The sequence below is a fragment of the Epinephelus lanceolatus genome, chromosome 14, assembly GCF_041903045.1.
Source record: "Epinephelus lanceolatus isolate andai-2023 chromosome 14, ASM4190304v1, whole genome shotgun sequence".
NCBI classification, from domain to species: domain Eukaryota; kingdom Metazoa; phylum Chordata; class Actinopteri; order Perciformes; family Serranidae; genus Epinephelus; species Epinephelus lanceolatus.
The window spans coordinates 16,751,617-16,771,803 of record NC_135747.1 but is presented as its reverse complement, the minus strand read 5'-3'; the positions used below and the strand labels follow the sequence as shown (position 1 = coordinate 16,771,803).

The 20,187-nt window shown below is 40.6% G+C and overlaps 3 protein-coding genes across 4 annotated transcripts in view; all 3 read left to right on the top strand.

The window, feature by feature from the left end:
- Positions 1-4,743, top strand: part of ranbp2 (RAN binding protein 2) — a 34,311-nt gene extending 29,568 nt beyond the window's left edge. For both annotated transcript variants that reach the window (XM_033618145.2, XM_033618144.2), the window contains one exon: positions 3,586-4,743. In XM_033618145.2, the coding sequence (XP_033474036.2) occupies positions 3,586-3,891 (306 nt within the window). In that variant the 3' untranslated portion in view covers positions 3,892-4,743. The remainder of the gene's footprint in view (positions 1-3,585) is intronic.
- Positions 4,744-5,700: 957 nt separating this feature from the next.
- On the top strand, positions 5,701-12,984 carry LOC117251825 (translationally-controlled tumor protein homolog). The gene is made up of 6 exons (XM_033618388.2): positions 5,701-5,858; positions 6,506-6,579; positions 9,459-9,643; positions 9,786-9,891; positions 10,078-10,194; positions 12,518-12,984. The coding sequence occupies exons 1-6, from the start codon at positions 5,831-5,833 to the stop codon at positions 12,518-12,520; spliced, it is 513 nt and encodes a 170-aa protein (XP_033474279.2). The 5' UTR covers positions 5,701-5,830; the 3' UTR covers positions 12,521-12,984.
- A 1,402-nt stretch (positions 12,985-14,386) lies between these two features.
- On the top strand, positions 14,387-20,187 carry LOC117251101 (translationally-controlled tumor protein homolog). The gene is made up of 6 exons (XM_033617089.2): positions 14,387-14,539; positions 17,464-17,537; positions 18,471-18,655; positions 18,800-18,905; positions 19,092-19,208; positions 19,775-20,187. Exons 1-6 carry the CDS (start codon positions 14,512-14,514, stop codon positions 19,775-19,777), a joined length of 513 nt encoding a protein of 170 aa, XP_033472980.1. The 5' UTR covers positions 14,387-14,511; the 3' UTR covers positions 19,778-20,187.

Genomic DNA, 20,187 nt, shown 5'->3' with positions numbered 1-20,187 from the left:
GCGGTAGAGCAGGCGCCCCATGTACAAGGCTGTTGCCGCAGTGGCCCGGGTTCTTCTCCAGCCTGTGGCCCTTTGCTGCATGTCACTCCCTCTCTCTCTCTCCCCCTTTCACACTTGTCTGTCCTATCAATTAAAGGCTAAAAATGCCCCAAAAGTTGCAGTTCAAAATGGTAATAAATCACAATATATCAAAACAGGTTTAAAATAGCAATAATATTGCATGGGGATTTCAATATCATGATAAAATTGTATCATGGTGCCTCTGGTGATTCCTATCCCTGCTGTTCAATACAAATTTTTGACTGTTCTTTTTTTCCTCATACAGAGTTTCAGAATTGGAACAGGGTTAACATAATATAGTAAACAGGCTTTTTGCAGACACTAAATATCAAACAAAAGCCAGAGACTGTGTCGTATGAGGTTGCTGTGAGCTGTAAATTCACCACTTCCAAGCAGAAGGTAGAAAATAAATTTATCTCAGAGTAGGGCTGGGCAATATGACCAAAATCTCATATCACGATATAGGTCATTTCATATCCCGATAATGATACATATCAAGATATAGCACATTTTAATCCAATGAATAAAAAGTTGTGGTCGAGCAAGCTAGAGAGTGAGTGAAGAGAGGGAGCGCTGGTAGCGAGAAAGCTGGTGAATTAGATCAATAAAATGTTATTTTCTGATTGTTTCAAAGCGGTTATGTTCTAAAGCACAAACACACCCACACCCTCACACACCTCTGCTCAACACCGAGGCTGTACTCCGCACCACCTGATTTGGTCTGAATATTGTCGCCGTCTCGCTGTGTCTCTGCGGGGCTGAGCCGTCAGTGTGTGCAGCGCAGCAGAGACAGACAGCAGAGTTATATAAACTTGTTATGTTACTGTAAGTGCCGTAAAAAGCCAAGAAGAGTAATTTATCAATGAGATCCGTGCAAAAGATGGACAGACTCCAAATGACGAAAAATATTGTCGTAAAAAGTGTAATTTGCGTCACAACAATATAAACGATAGAGCAAAATATTAAACAATAGACATTTTTGTCTTGTCACACGATATATATATCGTCATATCGCACAGCCCTATCTCAGAACCTTTCATCGCAAAGCCTCTCCTTCCCGGGCTGCTGCATTGTGTCCTCAGCTGCCTGTACCAAAGAGCACAGTGAAAGTGAAGAGTGCTCACTCTGCAGTAAAATCTGGGGACCAAAAAGAAAAGACTGCTCAACTTTTAGCAATCTCAGTCGACCGAGGGGTCTCCGATTGATAATTCAAATCTTCTTCACCTTTCACGGGGCAGCCCCATTAATATTCGATTAAGTTTGCAACCCAAACTTACAGGACTTTTTTTCCCCATCACACTGGCAGAAATGGGCTTCCATACAAAGCGTGTCCTAATCATAATTCAGTAATAAAATCTGCTGTGGTCGCCTCTACTACATGGTGCTTGTTAGCAAAGATAGCCAAATTGGTTATCACACTGGACAACAGAGGAAGCGGTGCCACTCTTCTCTGGTTGAGGGGAGGTTTAGTTGAGCACACAAGCTTTCAGCACTTTTTCAGAAAATTAACTTGAACAAATTCCTAACACGCAGTTTGTTCAAATTAAATGAAACATAATCATCATATCCTTCCCAAACATCTATTTTAGACTTAATATTGTTCCATTAATGCATCTCCACTGCTGCACTTGAGTGACAAGCTAATGTTCCTGGAAGGCAGTTACATTTTACGATCAAACAGCATTGCTTTGATACATATTTTTTCCATCTATGGTGTTGAATCCAAAGTGCCTCCTCACATCATTTCTCAGATGGTTTGGTTTCATGATGATTTACTCAGTATGGCTCACTAGTTTCTTCATTTTGTATTTATATACAGTACAAGCCAAAAGTTTGGACACACCTTCTCATTCAATGCATTTTCTTTATTTTCATGACTATTTACATTGTAGATTCTCACTGAAGGCATCAAAACTATGAATGAACACATGTGGAGTTATGTACTTAACAAAAAAAGGTGAAATAACTGAAAACATGTTTTATATTCTAGTTTCTTCAAAATAGCCACCCTTTGCTCTGATTACTGCTTTGCACACTCTTGGCATTCTCTCCATGAGCTTCAAGAGGTAGTCACCTGAAATGGTTTTCCAACAGTCTTGAAGGAGTTCCCAGAGGTGTTTAGCACTTGTTGGCCCCTTTGCCTTCACTCTGCGGTCCAGCTCACCCCAAACCATCTCGATTGGGTTCAGGTCCGGTGACTGTGGAGGCCAGGTCATCTGCCGCAGCACTCCATCACTCTCCTTCTTGGTCAAATAGCCCTTACACAGCCTGGAGGTGTGTTTGGGGTCATTGTCCTGTTGAAAAATAAATGATCGTCCAACTAAACGCAAACCGGATGGGATGGCATGTCGCTGCAGGATGCTGTGGTAGCCATGCTGGTTCAGTGTGCCTTCAATTTTGAATAAATCCCCAACAGTGTCACCAGCAAAACACCCCCACACCATCACACCTCCTCCTCCATGCTTCACAGTGGGAACCAGGCATGTGGAATCCATCCGTTCACCTTTTCTGCGTCTCACAAAGACACGGCGGTTGGAACCAAAGATCTCAAATTTGGACTCATCAGACCAAAGCACAGATTTCCACTGGTCTAATGTCCATTCCTTGTGTTTCTTGGCCCAAACAAATCTCTTCTGCTTGTTGCCTCTCCTTAGCAGTGGTTTCCTAGCAGCTATTTGACCATGAAGGCCTGATTGGCACAGTCTCCTCTTAACAGTTGTTCTAGAGATGGGTCTGCTGCTAGAACTCTGTGTGGCATTCATCTGGTCTCTGATCTGAGCTGCTGTTAACTTGCCATTTCTGAGGCTGGTGACTCAGATGAACTTATCCTCAGAAGCAGAGGTGACTCTTGGTCTTCCTTTCCTGGGTCGGTCCTCATGTGTGTCAGTTTGGTTGTAGCGCTTGATGGTTTTTGCGACTCCACTTGGGGACACATTTAAAGTTTTTGCAATTTTCCGGACTGACTGACCTTCATTTCTTAAAGTAATGATGGCCACTCGTTTTTCTTTAGTTAGCTGATTGGTTCTTGCCATAATATGAATTTTAACAGTTGTCCAATAGGGCTGTCGGCTGTGTATTAACCTGACTTCTGCACAACACAACTGATGGTCCCAACCCCATTGATAAAGCAAGAAATTCCACTAATTAACCCTGATAAGGCACACCTGTGAAGTGGAAACCATTTCAGGTGACTACCTCTTGAAGCTCATGGAGAGAATGCCAAGAGTGTACAAAGCAGTAATCAGAGCAAAGGGTGGCTATTTTGAAGAAACTAGAATATAAAACATGTTTTCAGTTATTTCACCTTTTTTTGTTAAGTACATAACTCCACATGTGTTCATTCATAGTTTTGATGCCTTCAGTGAGAATCTACAATGTAAATAGTCATGAAAATAAAGAAAACGCATTGAATGAGAAGGTGTGTCCAAACTTTTGGCCTGTACTGTATCTCAAATAGGGAAGAATGTATTTTTAGTAGCACATCTCCATGTAGCATTACTAACAAGTTCCCCATTGGTCTTTTAGGGCGGTGACATCACCAACAGTGATGGCACAGGAGGGAAATCCATCTTCGGCAGCAAGTTTGAGGACGAGAACTTTGATGTTCGGCACACAGGCCCGGGCATATTGTCGATGGCCAATCGTGGGCGCGACACCAACAACTCACAATTCTTTATCACCCTGAAGAAAGCCGAACACCTGGACTTCAAACACGTGGCTTTCGGCTGGGTTCAGGATGGCATGGATGTTGTGCAACAGATGGGTGAGCTTGGCACAAAGGCAGGTACGCCCACGAAGAAGCTGGTCATTACGGACTGTGGACAGCTGTAGCTTTTTAAAAGTCAGATCAAGATTCGCAGCTTGGTTCAGGCTATTATGTTAATGGTCAAAAAAGACTTTGGATAATGATGTGTTCCCTGTGCAGTGCATACCCTCCTGCTTAAACTGAATCCATAGTCGTTAGGCATATGAGAATTAAACACTGATCACAGGGCTACTGGTCAACACACTTCATAGAAACTTGGCTCCAGTAGCGTGGAATTAGAAATTATTTTGCTATCCTATAACATAATCACAGATGGGAAACTGTTGTATCTGGGAGGAGCAAATATAGTAAACTTTGCTCTGTTGCACTCGCATCTTTATTATCGTCTGTCAATAAATTCTGATCATTTGTTTATTTTGTGTGTATAATTGTACATGGACAACTTTTTTAATGTCTTTTTGTTCTATTGTCTCGCATGTGCTCAATTTGAATGTGCTGGTTCTTCTTTATAAGCTCCACTCGGGTATTTTTTCCCTTTTTGACTAAGTCTTAACTATAATTTAAAGGTGAGGTTGTTTTTTTGAAAGCACCTATTGGTTTGTAACTGTTTCCCTGGCCTTCTTTCCAAACGCTGCCTCTGTGTATCTCCTCCTGTAGGGCTTCCCCAGTGATTTTTCTTTTGTGTAAGTGGATTTCATAATGTGCAGATAATTAGACTTCACACTTGCCCACACAAACTTGAGTCATCTCACTATGGTACCCCGTGGACGGAGGGTGGCGAGATGATGACACTGCATCTGGTTTGGATTTTACAAAGGTGTTTTGCTATAGTTTGAGATAATCACAAGGTTGAAATGGTGCTTGTTGTACCAAAATAATATGCTAATAAAGGAGAAATAAAGTTGCTTTACAAGGAATGGATCGCAGAGTGCGAGATTTTCTTTTAATGTCTTATGTTTGTCCTCGCCTAGTACATCGGACTGTTAAAATACATCAACACAAGTTGCATCCTGTAGCCCACACATCTTCCCAGTACTACACTCTCCTCTTCAACTACCACTACACCACTGCCTGTCCTGTCCTAACAGATATGTCATAGACCCGTAAAATACAGATACATTTTTTTTTATAATAAACTTTATTTATAAAACACAGGTAAAAAGTACATAGTAAGAAATAATAAGTACAATGAAAAAAAGGACTTTTTCATTAACGTTACAGAACACTGCTAGGGGATACACAGTATAAAGAGAGCTACAAAAATGTATTAGTGCAAGCAGTCACAGTTCTAATTGCTTTTAGCTTTTGAGAGCACTGGATTGAATGAATGTATTGTTTGATCTCGTTATCAAAAGCAACAAAGTAAGGTTTTCTATTTGTGAACTTACATCAATGAATATGAAATTTGGCCATTGTAATAATAAAATTAATCATGTATGTGTGTTTTTTTCTGTGCATTATCATTTTTTAAGAGACCAAACACTACATTCTTCCAAAGCAAAATAAAGTCAGCATCACTATTATCACAAACAAAATCACATAAGCTCTGCCAGAATCTTTTAACAACAGGGCAATACCAAAATAAATGAACAACACTCTCGGGATATTCATCACAGAAACTACAACTCACATCAATTTCCTTTTTAAATCTTTTTTTGATATAGTTTTTGGCTGGATAGAATTTGTGAATGAGTTTAAAAGAGATTTCCTTAACTTTATTTGTAAACAAGTATCGATTAGGTAAAAGCCAGGCCTTCTTCCATGTAATATCACCCACAAATGTAAAATACAGATGCATACCGCAGGTACTGCAGTTTGGTAGGTGTAGCGCCTCTTCCGGCCACCATATCAAAATGGCAGCAAAGCTCAGAGGCGAACCCACAATGACGTCATCAGGATGTAAATGCAGTGCCTCGCGGCCTGAACGGTCTTTTTCCTCTTCAGTGTAGTCAGGGCGGTAGGCCTTCGCTCTGTCTCTGAAACATCCAACACCGAACCAGCAAAATGATCATCTACAGGTGCATCATCTCCAGTAAGTAACCAGGTTTTGTGTAGTCTCTCATGTTTATTGGCTGGCGTTACAGGCGCGACGTTTTTTTGGCTGTGTCATGTTATTTCAGACAGTTGGCCATGCTAGCTAGGTTAGCTAGTCAAAACGTGTTAGCCGAAAGCTAGCGCTAGCCAGCGAGTCGGCCCTGTGTTAGCCACCCATTTGGCTAACCGGTGATGCTGAGGCCGGTTAGCTTCTAGCATTGGCTGGGGTTTAACTACCGGTAAGTTAGCTAAAAGTTGAAAAGTATGACTATCGTGTGCCTAATCTTAACGGGGAGCTCTTAACAGGACTGTACGATACGGGACGTTGGTTCTGGTTTAGGATATAAATGTAATGTTAGTCATGATAAAGTAACGGGGTGTACGTGGCCTTTCGGTCTCATGTAGCTGCAGATTTATTTAGGGGAAGATGTCTGGCAGATTTTTCTAGAATTAGCATAGCACCGCCAGCCAGTAACTAATCATTACTAAACTAAGTTATAGAGAAAGATGGAAACATTAGTCACAAAGGAAAGTAAGCTCGCTGTCCAGTGAATGTAACACTTGGTGTTTTAAGGCGCAACCAGAAGATAGTCAGACTATTTGCCTTGTCTCCATAAATAACTGTGGCCATGTTTCTTCCCGCAGATGATGAGATGTTCTCGGACATCTACAAAATCAAAGTGTCCGACAATGGCATCTTCTTCGAAGTCGAAGGAAAGGTGAGTCAGTGGGACACACGTAGATGGGATCTGTGTCTGTGTGGTTAGACTTGGGATATTTTCTTTCTACATGGTAGGCCTAATTGAGGCCACAGTGAAAACACCTGACACCAATTTACCCCGTTTAACAATCTTGATGAAGGTGACAATGCAGTTGGGCATTTTATAGTGATAGTTAACAAAGATTTAAGACATATTTACAAAAGTGTTAAAGGGATAGTGCACCCATAAATGAAGATTCAGCCATTATCTACTCACCCATATGCCGAGGGAGGCTCAGGCAAAGTTTTAGAGTCCTCACAACACTTAACGGAGATCCGAGGGAGAAGTGGGTAGCAGCACAACTGCACACCTAATGGTTGACAGCAACCCAGATTAAAACATCCAAGAACACAGAAACCATAAAATATCTCCATACTGCTCGTCCATAGTGATCCAAGTGTCCTGAAGCCCAGACATAAAAAGTTGTTTGGAAAAACGTCATCTGAACTCTGTTTTTAGCTTCATTGTAGCCTGTAGCTCTGACTGCCTCCGTGTACACTGTGCTGACGTGTGTGCGCTTGCGCGAGACATGGGCACCGCCTTCATGTGTGTTCACGTGCTTTCGCTGGTCTCGCACGCGCATGTGAGCACGGTCCACAGAGAGGACCGTGTTCTTGGACGTTTTAATCTGGGTCGCCGTCAGCCATTAGGTGTGCAGTTGTGCTGCTACCCACTTCTCCCTCAGATCTCCGTAAGTGTTGGGAGGACTCTAAAAGTTCTCCAGAGCCTCCCATGGCATATGGGTGAGTAGATGATGGCTGAATTTTCATTTTTGGGTGCACTGTCCCTTTAAGATGGTAGCAAAGGTCACCCAATTGTTGTTAACATGGCGTGAGAAATAGGCAGTAACAGAATTTCAGCACTTTGTTTTTAGTTTTTAAGCTTAGTTTACACAATACAGGAAACGGTATCCTCCCAACTTCCTGTTCAGTAACTCTGGTAATACAGCTAAAAAGAGCACTAAATATATTTCTGTTATCTTCAGTTGAATCATGCAGTTCAATTTACCTAAACAATGTGACTGAAATATCATTGATTCATATTTACCCGCATGGGAAATGAGAAGAAAGTGATAACTGCTGGCAGTCAAAGTCTTAATGTGACCACTCCTCCATCACTAATATTCTTTTAGTCTATAAGGTTCAACCAATCAAAAAAGCCAAAACGTGTTTCATGAAAATTAATTTAAGTTGTGAACATTGTTTTTAGAGAATAAAGAGAGGTGTTGTATTGTCGGTTTCCTCTGTGCCTAGTTGTTTAAACAATTTAACGTGGAGCATATGATTGGCCTTTGAATTCCCATGTTTTGCTAAAGATCAGCTTATCTATTTTACTGTTTTACTGGGCTTTCAAAGCAACATTGGATTGGATTCAGATCCAGACTTTTCAAAATTACCAAATCCAGATAATCACTTCTCTAAATGGTGCCACATATCACAATGTAGGCTACTGGCTTTGTAAAGAGCAGGTAGAATAGGCAGCACTGGGTCACTTAAGTGTTTTTAATTTGAGGACACAGAAACAGCACTGGATATGTAGTTGTTAGAAACTACTGATGAAAGCCCTTGCATTTGTGGTATGAGATACTGTGTCTGATATAAATAAATCCACCAGCATGGCGTCAAGACTTTTTCTGCCAACAGACACACTGCAATTACTGCTTATTGCCAGGGAGGCCACCAAAGAGAATGAAACAGAGCCTGCTTATTGTAACTTTAAATTATTATTGATTAATATTGACAGCCGTGTGGGGGATTTTTATGGGGACAAAATACTATATCTTTTATTTTACCTTACTGAAAGGCTTAATGGATAGCCACATGTAGTCTTTATCTACTTTATCTCTGTGATGTTAAACATAATACATATATACAAAATAAAAATAAGTTGGATAGCTTAAAAGTTTTATTACATTTTGTACCTAAAATCCACCCTGAAACCAACCTTTTGCTGGGATCAGGATAATGCTAATATTTCTTTATTGGGGGGATCAAAGGTATTACTTTTTTTTTTTTTTAAACACATACTGATGTTTGATCCAGATCTAAAACAACTTCAAGTTCAAGATTTGATCTATTAGTCAAAATCCAATCAGATTACTTCTGAGCAACTGGACCCAAGAGCTGTAAAATGACCATAACACTGACGCTGTCTCCCGAGCCAGCTGCAAGTTGAGTTCAGCGATTGAAGCAAATAAAAGCCCAGGCTATTAATTTAAGTTTATGGTATACTACCAACCACTCTGGTCACACATGTATCAAGTTAGGTATTCACTTGGCTATTTATATCGCTTTAACGGTACTGGTATTGGAAATTTTTTAAATAATACCCAGCCCTATTTTACACATACAACCAACATTGTTATGACACAGTACCCCTTTAAGGACAAGCTCTTTGTAGCATCCTGGCCTATAGTCGCCCAGTAATCAGTGGGTAAGATAATAAAATCATAAGTATAACTTTTTATATTCACTGGAAACAAAGTCCAGAGAAGGTGATGGACCGAGCCTACTAGTAAGGCTGCGTATGTCACTTGTTTAATTGTGCTTGACTAGCTGTGCATTTAACTGGCAGCTCTATCCATTGTTACACAGATGTTTTTAAATAGTTAAAAGTCTGAATCTCAGCTGAGGGAAGAATATCTATGATGAGTCATGTGATCAGTGTTCCTTTGGTGGTTGTGTATTGTCTTTACATGACATCACCACAGTCAGGATGACATGCATACAGATTTAATGTCAACATTATCTCAAATGTAGTACAACCATTGGCAAGTTTTTGCTTAATTTCATTTGTGATTTACCATAAACTCATGTTCCCCGGTTTGATGTTTCTAGACCACCACCAGGACAGAGGATTTTGATGAGAGACTAATTGGGGCCAACGCCTCTGCAGAGGAAGTAGCAGAGGGCACTGAATCATCCTCTGTTTCTGGCGTAGACATCGTCCTCAACCACAATCTGCATGAGACGGGCTTCGACAAGAAGGGTTTCACCGCTTACATTAAAGAATACATGAAGGCGTGAGTATCAGTGTTGAGGTTCAATGCACCATTGACAAGGAGAGGAAGTTGGACTGGTGCATCCTCAACTGTAACTGTGGGGTGTGTGAGATCCAACACAGACTGATTCTTTACAATTTGTCTTTTCTGTTTGCATGTCCAGCATTAAGGCGAGGCTGGAAGAGACTGATCCGGACAGAGTGAAGCCTTTCATGGCTGGCGCCCAAGATGAAGTCAAGAAGGTCTTGGCAAACTTCAAAAACTACCAGGTATCCTGATTATTATGTGAAAAAGAACTGTCCACAAACCCATACTGTAAACCACATCCATCATCATCATCTTAACTGCGCCCCATAGATTGTGGTCAGTCATCTTGAGACTAGCATCTCTTTGAAAACCGAACTTGCGCTATTTCACCGATAGTTTTCTCACATGCCATCTTTGTCTCCCTGCAGTTTTTCACAGGAGAATCCATGAACCCAGATGGCATGGTGGGACTGCTAGACTACCGCGAGGACGGCATCACGCCATTCATGCTTTTCTTCAAAGATGGTCTGGTGGAAGAGAAATGCGTAAGTACTCAGCTGAGTCTCCAAAAACCAGCAAGCATCCTTAAGAAACTATTTTTAGCTGAACTGCAGAATGCGAGGCCAGTCACATAAACACTCACTCAACGTTTTTGAGTGAGTGATGAAGTTACACCCTTAGTCAAAGTGAGTGATGACATGACTGTCAATGTTTGACAGTTAGCCATTGCTCTTTAGGAATGAATAGGCGCTGACAGAGCTGTGGGCACCAACAGTTCTGCATTATGTCTTAGGAGGGTCTTTTGCTTTATGACTGCCATTATAGTTCTCTATTTCATCCTCATGGGGCATATACAGCCATTCTGTTTGATTGCCATTCATTCATTAGAGTAGTCACTAGTGGCTGTGCAGCCTCCACCGGTGGATGAAACTGCACATCACGGTGATGTGGACGTCCTGTTTATTTTTGTAAACTGAAAACTGTTTTCCCTTAGCATACACAGTAGTTTCTGCGTTCGTGTGTTTGCCAGGGTCTGTTTTGGTCCCTTGTGACAAATGTAGTCATCCACCCATGTCCACAAGGGTCCACACAGACCCTATGCAGATGTCCTCTTGCAACCCATCTTTTGTGAGCCTGTGGACAGTACGCATGGAAAGTACGACAATACACCTTCTCCAGTCTCTTGTACCACACTCGGGTCCTATCCAAAACAGTGCCAGACCCAGCAGCGTCTTCTTAGTTTCACTTGAGCCCGATGTCAGCAGTAGGAGGATGGTAAGCTCACCTCCCAGCCCTCTCATACAGCGCTGGTGGCAGCAATGACGCCTCCAAAACACTGGCTGGCGGTGGTGGTTTTATGCCACTGTGTTAAGTTTGTGAAGGGCTGTAGAGTTTGATTCAAAACACATAAACCATGATTTAATAGCAACAATATCAAACACAAGTACAAAGTTCAGCTTCATGATAACTCACAAGGTTCACAGAGAAAACAGTTATATTTTACTAGATGAGTTTTCCCCATATATACGACATGCTAACATCAGCATAAGCCTATGAAATTTCCTGTTGCACATGTTAGCCTCGTGACAAGAGGACTTTTCCTTTTCTCAAATAAAGCAGGGATAAATTACACTGAAGACTTAAAATGCTGTTTTTTGGATTTATTGTTTTCACAATTTGTTTTTTATCTGTGAAATAAAAAGAGCCTGCGTCCATGCAAAGTGGGATTACATCTTGGGGAGGTGCGTGTCAGGCATGATGTTGATTCAAAGCAGAAGTATAAATCCCACTGAAGTCATATTGTTGGCTGTGAAAAAGCCAAATTGAAACGTATTTAGTGCACAAAGACAGTTTAGCTTCACATTTCACGGTGGGATCACAGTGTACTGTAAAGTGATTATCAGCTTTTGTTGGATGACTTCTGTTTAAAGTGCTACTCCCAAGGACAGAATCTGTTACATGTACATGTATCTGTGCATGTATGTAAACACTTGGAATATTAATTTTGAAATGCACAGGGATAGGCTCGTGCCAGTTTGAAAATTTTCCAACCGGATTGATTTAAAGCCAAATATCTAACTGAACCAATATATCGAATTATATACCTAATTTTACCACTGGGGGGTCGCATTTGAGCTATTTTTCCCAATTAAAGCCCATTATAGGTGTAATGCGCTTCCAATCCACTAGGTGGCAGTAATGCTGTATTAACTGCCAATACACACAAGGCTACACAAGAAGCAGAAGGACACCAAGAAGTTACTAGGGCAACAAACCGAATGACACGATGTGCTTTTATTTATCAAAACAAAACAACCATTCAACTTAATGTTTCTTCTTCAGAATTATGAATACTTATAAATAAAATAAGACTTGTCTTGGGTCCTCTAGTGCAACTTGAAAGACCATTTTACAAAAAGCAAAAAAATAACAAAATGTCATCTGTCTATCTGCACTGCTGACTCCCTCGCACTTTTCCCGCCCCCAATGAAATTTGATCTCTCGCAGCAGCAGACAGCTGAGCGGAGCTGCGGAGTCCCTCTGCAGCCTCTGAGACAAACTAAACAGAACACTTGTAGGCTCCTCCACTTCATTTATAAACAAACATAACCCTTATTAAGTTGTCATAATGCATGTTACAATGCAAGATAAGTTGAATATAGTCCCTTGACACGCCGCTGATGTGAAAGGCTTTTTTTTTTTCCCCCCCTCTGGTTTATCTGGTTGACGTGAATTAAACCGGGTGGAGCTCGGACTGAACCGGTTAAACCGGAAATCGGCACAAGCCTACACAGTGAATTGAATACTCTTAATTGTGAAAAGCTGCTTGATAGCCTAAATAATAACATGTCCTCCTCTTTCTTGCAGTAACTACCTGGAACCACATCTGCTTTTCAATTGACTGCTGCTTTCCAAATGGCCCCATGAGCGAAGGAATGAAATGAAGGATCATTTTGAATTATGACGGAACAGAAACATTTCTTGTACAACTTTGTCATATTCACATTTAGGCCCATTGCACTATGGCCAAGGCTGGGTAAATCAAACGTGATTAGTCACTGAATATAGTTTTTAACTTTTTCTTTTTGGCTTTTGCGGTGTTTGATTTTTTTTACCCAGGATTGGCCCAGTTTTTTGATGGCTGAAAGTATTGGCAGGACAGTGGGCGAAGCTTTGACTGAATACAAAATGGTTTTTCTTCTGCCTGCGTATTATTTTAATGATCTATACAGGTAAACTTCAACAGACCTCTTGTTTATGGTTGCATTAAATCTGACTCCATCTAAAGTGAAAATACTTCTGGTTCAATTTCAAAATAAAATCTAGTACCACCACTTTCTGTTATGTAGTGTTTTTGTGATATGTTGAGTAACCCTTTACACTTGGGATTTTCTAGGGCTACATTCAGACAGATACATGATATGCTTTTATTTACTACTCACCTACAGAAATATCTTAAGTCGTACAAAGTTTTCATCTCTTCTCCTAGAACTGAGTTCACTTACAGGTCCACTGTGTAGGATTTAGTGATATATATGGGCAGAAATTAATAGAGTATTATGTTTTCTTTAGTGTATAATCACCTGAAAGAAATAACTGTATTTGTTTTGTACCTTAGAATCAGCCATTTATATCTACACAGAGAGCAGGCCCTTGCCTGCCACCATGTTTTACAGTAGCCCAGAACAGACAAACCAAACACGGGGTCTAACTAGCACCATCCACAGCCAGAGCCCCTCTGCAGTGAGCCAAACAGCATTGGAAAATCACTGCTTTTTAATGTGAAACTGCCTTTTATACTGGTTTAAGTCACTGGGTCCATTGGTTTTAAAGGAGGGACCTTTAAGTTCCTGGTAAAATCCTGAACAATAAACACTGAAGGAATCCTAACCAGCAGTCAACGCTTGGCACACAGGAGAAATTTCAGCTGGTGGAAATTTGCAGTCCTCATCACTAGATGCCACTTAATCCGACACAATCGTTTGTATCACTGTTAATGAAACAAATGTAATAAGCTTTTAAAAAAATGTCACTTTCTACCCTAAAACCTCTGAATATGTTCTTATAAGCGTCACTTGTTTTTCACAACAAGGGTGACGACATTCAAATCACGTTCAATTCGTCATCCCACTAACGTCTAAAAGAAGCTTGTAAACTATAAGTCATCTAAAGTGAAAATGTAGGTATTCCTTCCAAACCCGAAGGCATGTTTACTTTAAAAATCACCAAAATTACACCATTTATCACAGCCAGAAACTATAACATTGAGTACTGTGGGATTTTCAAATTTCCAAGTCGTAAAACACATAATGTGCAACAAACGCTTTGGTTAAAAAAAAATAATCTGATTTTAAAATAGTGATACTTAATCCTAATCCCTAGCCAGCGTTCACATTTAATTTAACTGTAGTAGCATTTATCTACTACCTCTGAGAGAGGGCGCCCTTGAGCCAATAACCCACGTATAACCATATTGCTACATAACATAAGTGCATGACTATCACATTATAATAGCAAGTGGAATTACATACAATACAAACTATGTTACACGGGCCGCACTAGCCGTCAAACCTGCATGACAAAACAGACATCCTTTTTTGTATCAAAACTCAAAAGCTGCAATGCATTTACATGTGTCAACTCAAAGGAACCCATACCATGACAAGAGTCGTTCCGCCCATCACAAAGTGGGTGGGGCGGAATAAGGTGGGGGTTGTTTTATCCACCGTCTTTGGTTCACCTGAGTTTTCTTAGTTATCCTTTTGTTCCCAAAAAAAAAAAAAAAACCTCTCACAGAAAACTTCCTGGATTTCTCCACACACGGTCTGAAACACCGGCACAGCACATAACATCCCAGCAAAATGATCATCTACAAGTGCATCATCTCCGGTAAGTAATCCTGTTTTTCTTCACGGAGAGAAAGAGAGAATGAAATTATCAGGGCTAGATCTAAGAAGAGATATGAGCATGAGGACACAGGTAAAACAAGAAGGCACATGGTGTGAGACAAGGAGCTATGGAGGACGAGTCAGTCAGGGAGCATGTGGAAGTTTGCTGTGGGAAGGATCAGGTGACGTTTTTGGCTTTTGTGGCTATACATTAGGAAATCTGATATAATTGATTTATTATTATTATTGATATATTTCTGGGCATTTTGGGAGTTTCTGGAGAAGGTATGCAGCATCAGATGAGAAAACGCTTTTAGGCTCTCAAACAAAACAATTTAGAGTTGGAAATGTAAGTGGGAAGATGTTTTTTTATTGTATGCAAGTTAAGATTTTAGTTTTAAAATAGTTGGCAATTCATAGTGTACACGTCATTCAAAGAGTGACGTGATGCGGTTCACTCTGAAAACCACGCCCACTGTCTCCATGCCGGTGTTATCCCTGGCTGGAGGCGTCATACTTTCGTTTGTCCGTCTGTCCGTCCATCCTATTCTTGTAAATGCCATATATCTAGAATGCATTGAGAGAATTTCCTCAAATTTGGCACAAACGTCCACCTCGACTCAACAATGAACTGATTAGAATTTGATGGTTAAAAGTCACAGTGAGCTCACAAAACATGTTTTTGGCCATAACTCAAGAATTCATTCACTAATCATGACAATATTTCACACAAATGTCTAATACAATAAAATGGTTAAATGATGACATTTTATATCCCAAAGGTCAACTTCCCTGTGACATTATTACATTCTAAAAAAAACAAAAACAAATTCTGGCCATTATTTATTGTCATAACTAAGGAACAGAGGGGGAGACAGGGAGACATTTGGTCAAATACTGGAATGGTGACACTTAGCTTGGGTACCCATCTTAAAACTGTGGTGACTGTGCTCTTGGGTTGATGATGTGTGTTTAAAAACATTTCAATCGGGAGAGACTTGTTTATATATAGTAAAAAGAATATTTATTAACATGTGAACATTAGAATAAAAATGTGAAAAGTCTTTGGTGATTAGACCCTGCAGAGATGGTATGATTTAAGGAGGGTGATGAATCCATAGTCGGATAGGGTCTAGACGCTGGTGGTGGTACGTAGAGGTGGTGAAGATGAGAGGGGGAGAAGGTGGAGAAATGCTGATGATCTGGATGAGTAGAGGAATGAGCCTTTGTTAAGCTTGTCCTGGACTCTGGATACAACGGCTGGGGGTGAACGGGGTGGAGGAGGGCGCGACAGTTCTACCTAAAATGATCAGCTGATTGGAGGAAGCAGTGGGAGAGGGAGGGAGAGAGTTGTGAATGGATGAGCACAAAGAAAGTCTTCCTGATTGAACTTACGCTGACCTTCATGTAGCTTCTTGGCACCAACATCTTTATTTGAAGCAACTGTCATGGCTACATATTAGTCTGGACAGACATGGTTATTAACTGTAACTGCAATTTAACTGGTTCACAGAGGCATAAAACCAAGAGGCGGTAATTGTATTTTTTTTTCTTAAGATGGCAAAGGCGTGACCTGACCAGCTCTGTCTTCCTCTGCCTCTGATTGACTCACGCCGACATTCTTACCTAAACCTAATCAGTGTTCCTCCTCATGTCTAAACCCAACCAATCCAGCCAACAAAGGCAACAAGTAGTTGCGAATTAGAGGCAGAGTAGGGCGGGTCATGCCTTTGCCCTCCTTACAAAGAAAAAAAAAGTGAAAAACAATCAGCTGCATGGTTGTATCTATCTTATTCCTAGCCCCCATGATACTTTGCATAAATTATGGGTGCAACTTTTAGCTCTAAACCGCAATCGTTTTTTCCCAGTGGTAACGGTACGCTAATCCCATGGATGTATCAAGAAAACTGGATGTAACGTTGAAGGGCTGTGACAGCTGCTCAGTGGCACATGAAGCAAAAATGGTTCGACTGCCACATATAAAAAAATTATTTGGATTATCCAGGGATGATCGACACTACTTTCACACTGTGCAAGCACACTAGAGATTTACAGGAATAAAATTAATCAGGCAACTCTTTTAGACTTTTGAAATGTTATCAGACTGAATGAATCTGATAGTGACACAAGTCATTTAGTGAGGGTTGTGACACTAAAAAGAAAAGCATCCTCTGATTTACAAATCTCTCTTTCACCATGTAGGTCAATGGAAAAAGGAGAGGGTGTCATTTCACGGTTTGGCTGCTACTAAAATTGACTTCAAAGCTCGTTGCACTCCCTGGGGGCGGGGCTAATCCTCTGTCCCAGAGCAATTTGGAACACACCACCTGTTACACCTTAAACAGGATAACATGATCGTACCTCTGCCATCTCTAACAGCCATGTCAAAACAATGGGGGTTTTCCTTTTTAACCAAGCACGTTAGTGATTACCTTGCCTTGCTATGTTAACAAATTGTTAAATGTAACACAGCCGGGACTAAGATGCAAGGAAAAGACCAAGAGAGGGAAACGTGGATGTAATTTAAGACAGTTGGGATGCATCCACGCTCTGCTTATTTAGTGTTTATTATTGGATGGAAAACCTGCGTTTATTGCCACCAAGTAGAGTGGAGTCGCTACACCCTTATCAGTGGGTTCTTTCAGTCTCGCTATGTTCCACTCGGAAGCAGCTGCGGGGTCAAGTGTGATACCTTATGGTCAAATTCAGTATACTGGTGTTTCATTTAATATCAAAACAGTTTGAACATTTTTACAGTGGCCCAACCCCACTCATTACTAAACCAAGTTCCAGATCAAGATGTTAACGTTAATAAAACACTACTGAGGAATTTAAGCTTGCAATCCAGTGTATGCATCTTGTAGTTTATGGAGCCTGGAGATTTGCTTTGTGTTTATTAAGTGCGACAATGTTTCCTTCCCACAGGTGATGAGATGTTCTCGGACATCTACAAAATCAAAGTGTCCGCCAATGGCATCTTCTACGAAGTCGAAGGAAAGGTGAGTCAGTGGGACACACGTAGATTGGATGTGTGTATGTGTGGTCAGACTCGGGAGGATTTTTCCCCCCACATTGTCGGCCGAATGCAAGGCCACGATAAACTCACCCTGTTCAACAGGCTTGATAAAGGTGACAGAGCAATTGCACATTTTAATGTAATACAGTACACACATTTGAGACATATTTATAGCTTCAGGTTTTGTATCTATGATGAGTCAGGTGATCAGTGTTCCTTTTGTGGCTGACTGTACCTGTAGTGATGTGAGTGGCATGGTCTTTACATGACGTCACCACAGTCAGGATGTCATACGTAGGGTGTGTGTCAAACACACACAAAGGAATTCATGGTGGTAATCGAACAAGCTCACAGCTTAAAGTCACAACCAGACTTCGACCACAAAACCACACTGTGAAGTGCTGAACATTATCACCAGTTATTAAATTATTTGTGTTTATAGTTCTTTACAAAACACCCAGTTCTGTTTAAAGGTGCTCTGCCTTTACTCAGGCTGAGACTATGGATAAAGGACAGCACAGAAATATTGCTCCACAATCATAACAAGACTACATATTTTTGCAGTTCAAATAGATCAATTGATTCAGATGCACTGAAATGCTGTATAAATATTTACCTTTTTTCCCTCCTGTGTGAAGAAACAAGAAAACAAAGGTGACACTGGATTTTCTTTCAATGTGAATCCATGTATTACAGCATTTTTACAAGCTCCAAAAGTTTTTACATTACAGATTTAATGTTAAAATTATTTCAAATTTAGTTTAACCACTGGTGAGTTTTTGCTTAACAGATGAAGTGAAGCTCAAACCGACATGGTTGAGCCCAATGTCACATTGTCACTGTGATTTACCATAAACTCATGTTCTCCGTCCTCATCATGTCTGTCCTCTCTGCCCCTCCGGCTTGATGTCTCTAGACCACCACCAGGACAGAGGATTTTGATGAGAGACTAATTGGGGCCAACCCCTCTGCAGAGCAACTGTCAGAGGGCACTGAATCATCCTCTGCTTCTGGCGTAGACATCGTCCTCAACCACAATCTGGGGAAGACAAGCTTCAACAAGGATTCCTACAAAACTTACATTAAAGGCTACATGAAGGCGTGAGTATCAGTGCTGGAGGTTCAATGCACCAGCGACAGGGAGAGGAAGTTGGACTGGTGCATCCTCAACTGTAACTGTGGGGTGTGTGAGATCCAACACAGACTGATTCTTTACAATTTGTTTTTTTCTGTTTGCATGTCCAGCATTAAGGAGAGGCTGGAAGAGACTGATCCGGACAGAGTGAAGCCTTTCATGGCTTGCGCCAAAGAAGAAGTTCTGAAGATCTTGGCAAACTTCAAAAACTACGAGGTATCCTGATTATTATGTGAAAAAGAACTGTCCACAAACCCATACTGTAAACCACATCCATCATCATCATCTTAACTGCGCCCCATAGATTGTGGTCAGTCATCTTGAGACTAGCATCTCTTTGAAAACTGAACTTGCGCTATTTCACCGATAGTTTTCTCACATGCCATCTTCGTCTCTCTGCAGTTTTTCACAGGAGAATCCATGAACCCAGACGGCATGGTGGGACTGCTAGACTACCGCGAGGACGGCATCACGCCATTCATGCTTTTCTTCAAAGATGGTCTGGTGGAAGAGAAATGCGTAAGTACTCAGCTGAGTCAAAAACAAAACAAAAGAAGTGTCATGAAGTTACTAGTTTTTTTTAACGTGATGCAGCTGTAGAAAATCATAGGATTTTTGTCACAGAAAACATTTTGACATGTCACAGGTTTAAATAAAATGACTCACGGCTGAATTCCATTTAGCTGTGACAGTTTCAGGGTCCTGGTATTGTTCATGCTGGCGTGAATGTCATTTGAGATTTTCCTTCTAAATCATATCCTCTGATGTGAAAAAGACAACTGAAATGTATTTTGTGCACAAATATATTTTTGATCTTCACCGTTTGGCTCTTTGTGATATAACACAAAAAAGCACTTTGAGTACTTTGTGTGTTTTCGGTATTTTAAAAGACCAACACAGTGTCGAGTCTTTATATTTAATAAAAAATGAAAATGTGTCCTTACACTGATTATTCCGTTTTTTGTGGCAGCCTCTACCAGAACTGACTTGATTAATTTTGAGGTGCACAGGAAGTTGAATACTCTAAATTGTGAAAAGATGCTTGATAGCCAAAGTATATTAACATGTATTCCTCTTTCTTGCAGTAACTACCTGGAACCACATCTGCTTTAATTGGCCCCAAGAGCGGACTGAAGGGTCACTATTTTACATCATGCTTCAAAAGAAACATTCTTGTACAAATTCTTGACCAAGGCTGGGCGACTCAAATGTGATTGGTCACTCAATATAGTTTTTAACTTTTTCTTTTTTTGGATTTTGCAGTGTGATTTTTTTTTTTACCCAGGATTGGCCTGTTTTTTTGGGACTGAAAATAAAAGGCAGAGCAATGAGTGAAGCTCTGACTGTATGTGACAGTTTTTTTTCTCTCTGCATATAATTTTAACGATCTACACAGGTAAACTTCAACAGACCTCTTGTTTACGGTTGCATTATATCCGATTCCATCTAATGTGAAAATACTTCTGGTTGAATTTCAAAATAAAATCTAGTACCACCA

Excerpts from the sequence above, each read along its gene's own strand:
- LOC117251825 (XM_033618388.2), top strand. The coding sequence starts at position 5,831 with ATGATCATCTACAGGTGCATCATCTCCA. Across the intron at positions 9,644-9,785 it reads ATTAAAGAATACATGAAGGC|CATTAAGGCGAGGCTGGAAG; the intron begins GTGAGTATCAGT and ends TTGCATGTCCAG. Across the intron at positions 9,892-10,077 it reads CAAACTTCAAAAACTACCAG|TTTTTCACAGGAGAATCCAT; the intron begins GTATCCTGATTA and ends GTCTCCCTGCAG.
- LOC117251101 (XM_033617089.2), top strand. The coding sequence starts at position 14,512 with ATGATCATCTACAAGTGCATCATCTCCG. Across the intron at positions 18,656-18,799 it reads ATTAAAGGCTACATGAAGGC|CATTAAGGAGAGGCTGGAAG; the intron begins GTGAGTATCAGT and ends TTGCATGTCCAG. Across the intron at positions 18,906-19,091 it reads CAAACTTCAAAAACTACGAG|TTTTTCACAGGAGAATCCAT; the intron begins GTATCCTGATTA and ends GTCTCTCTGCAG.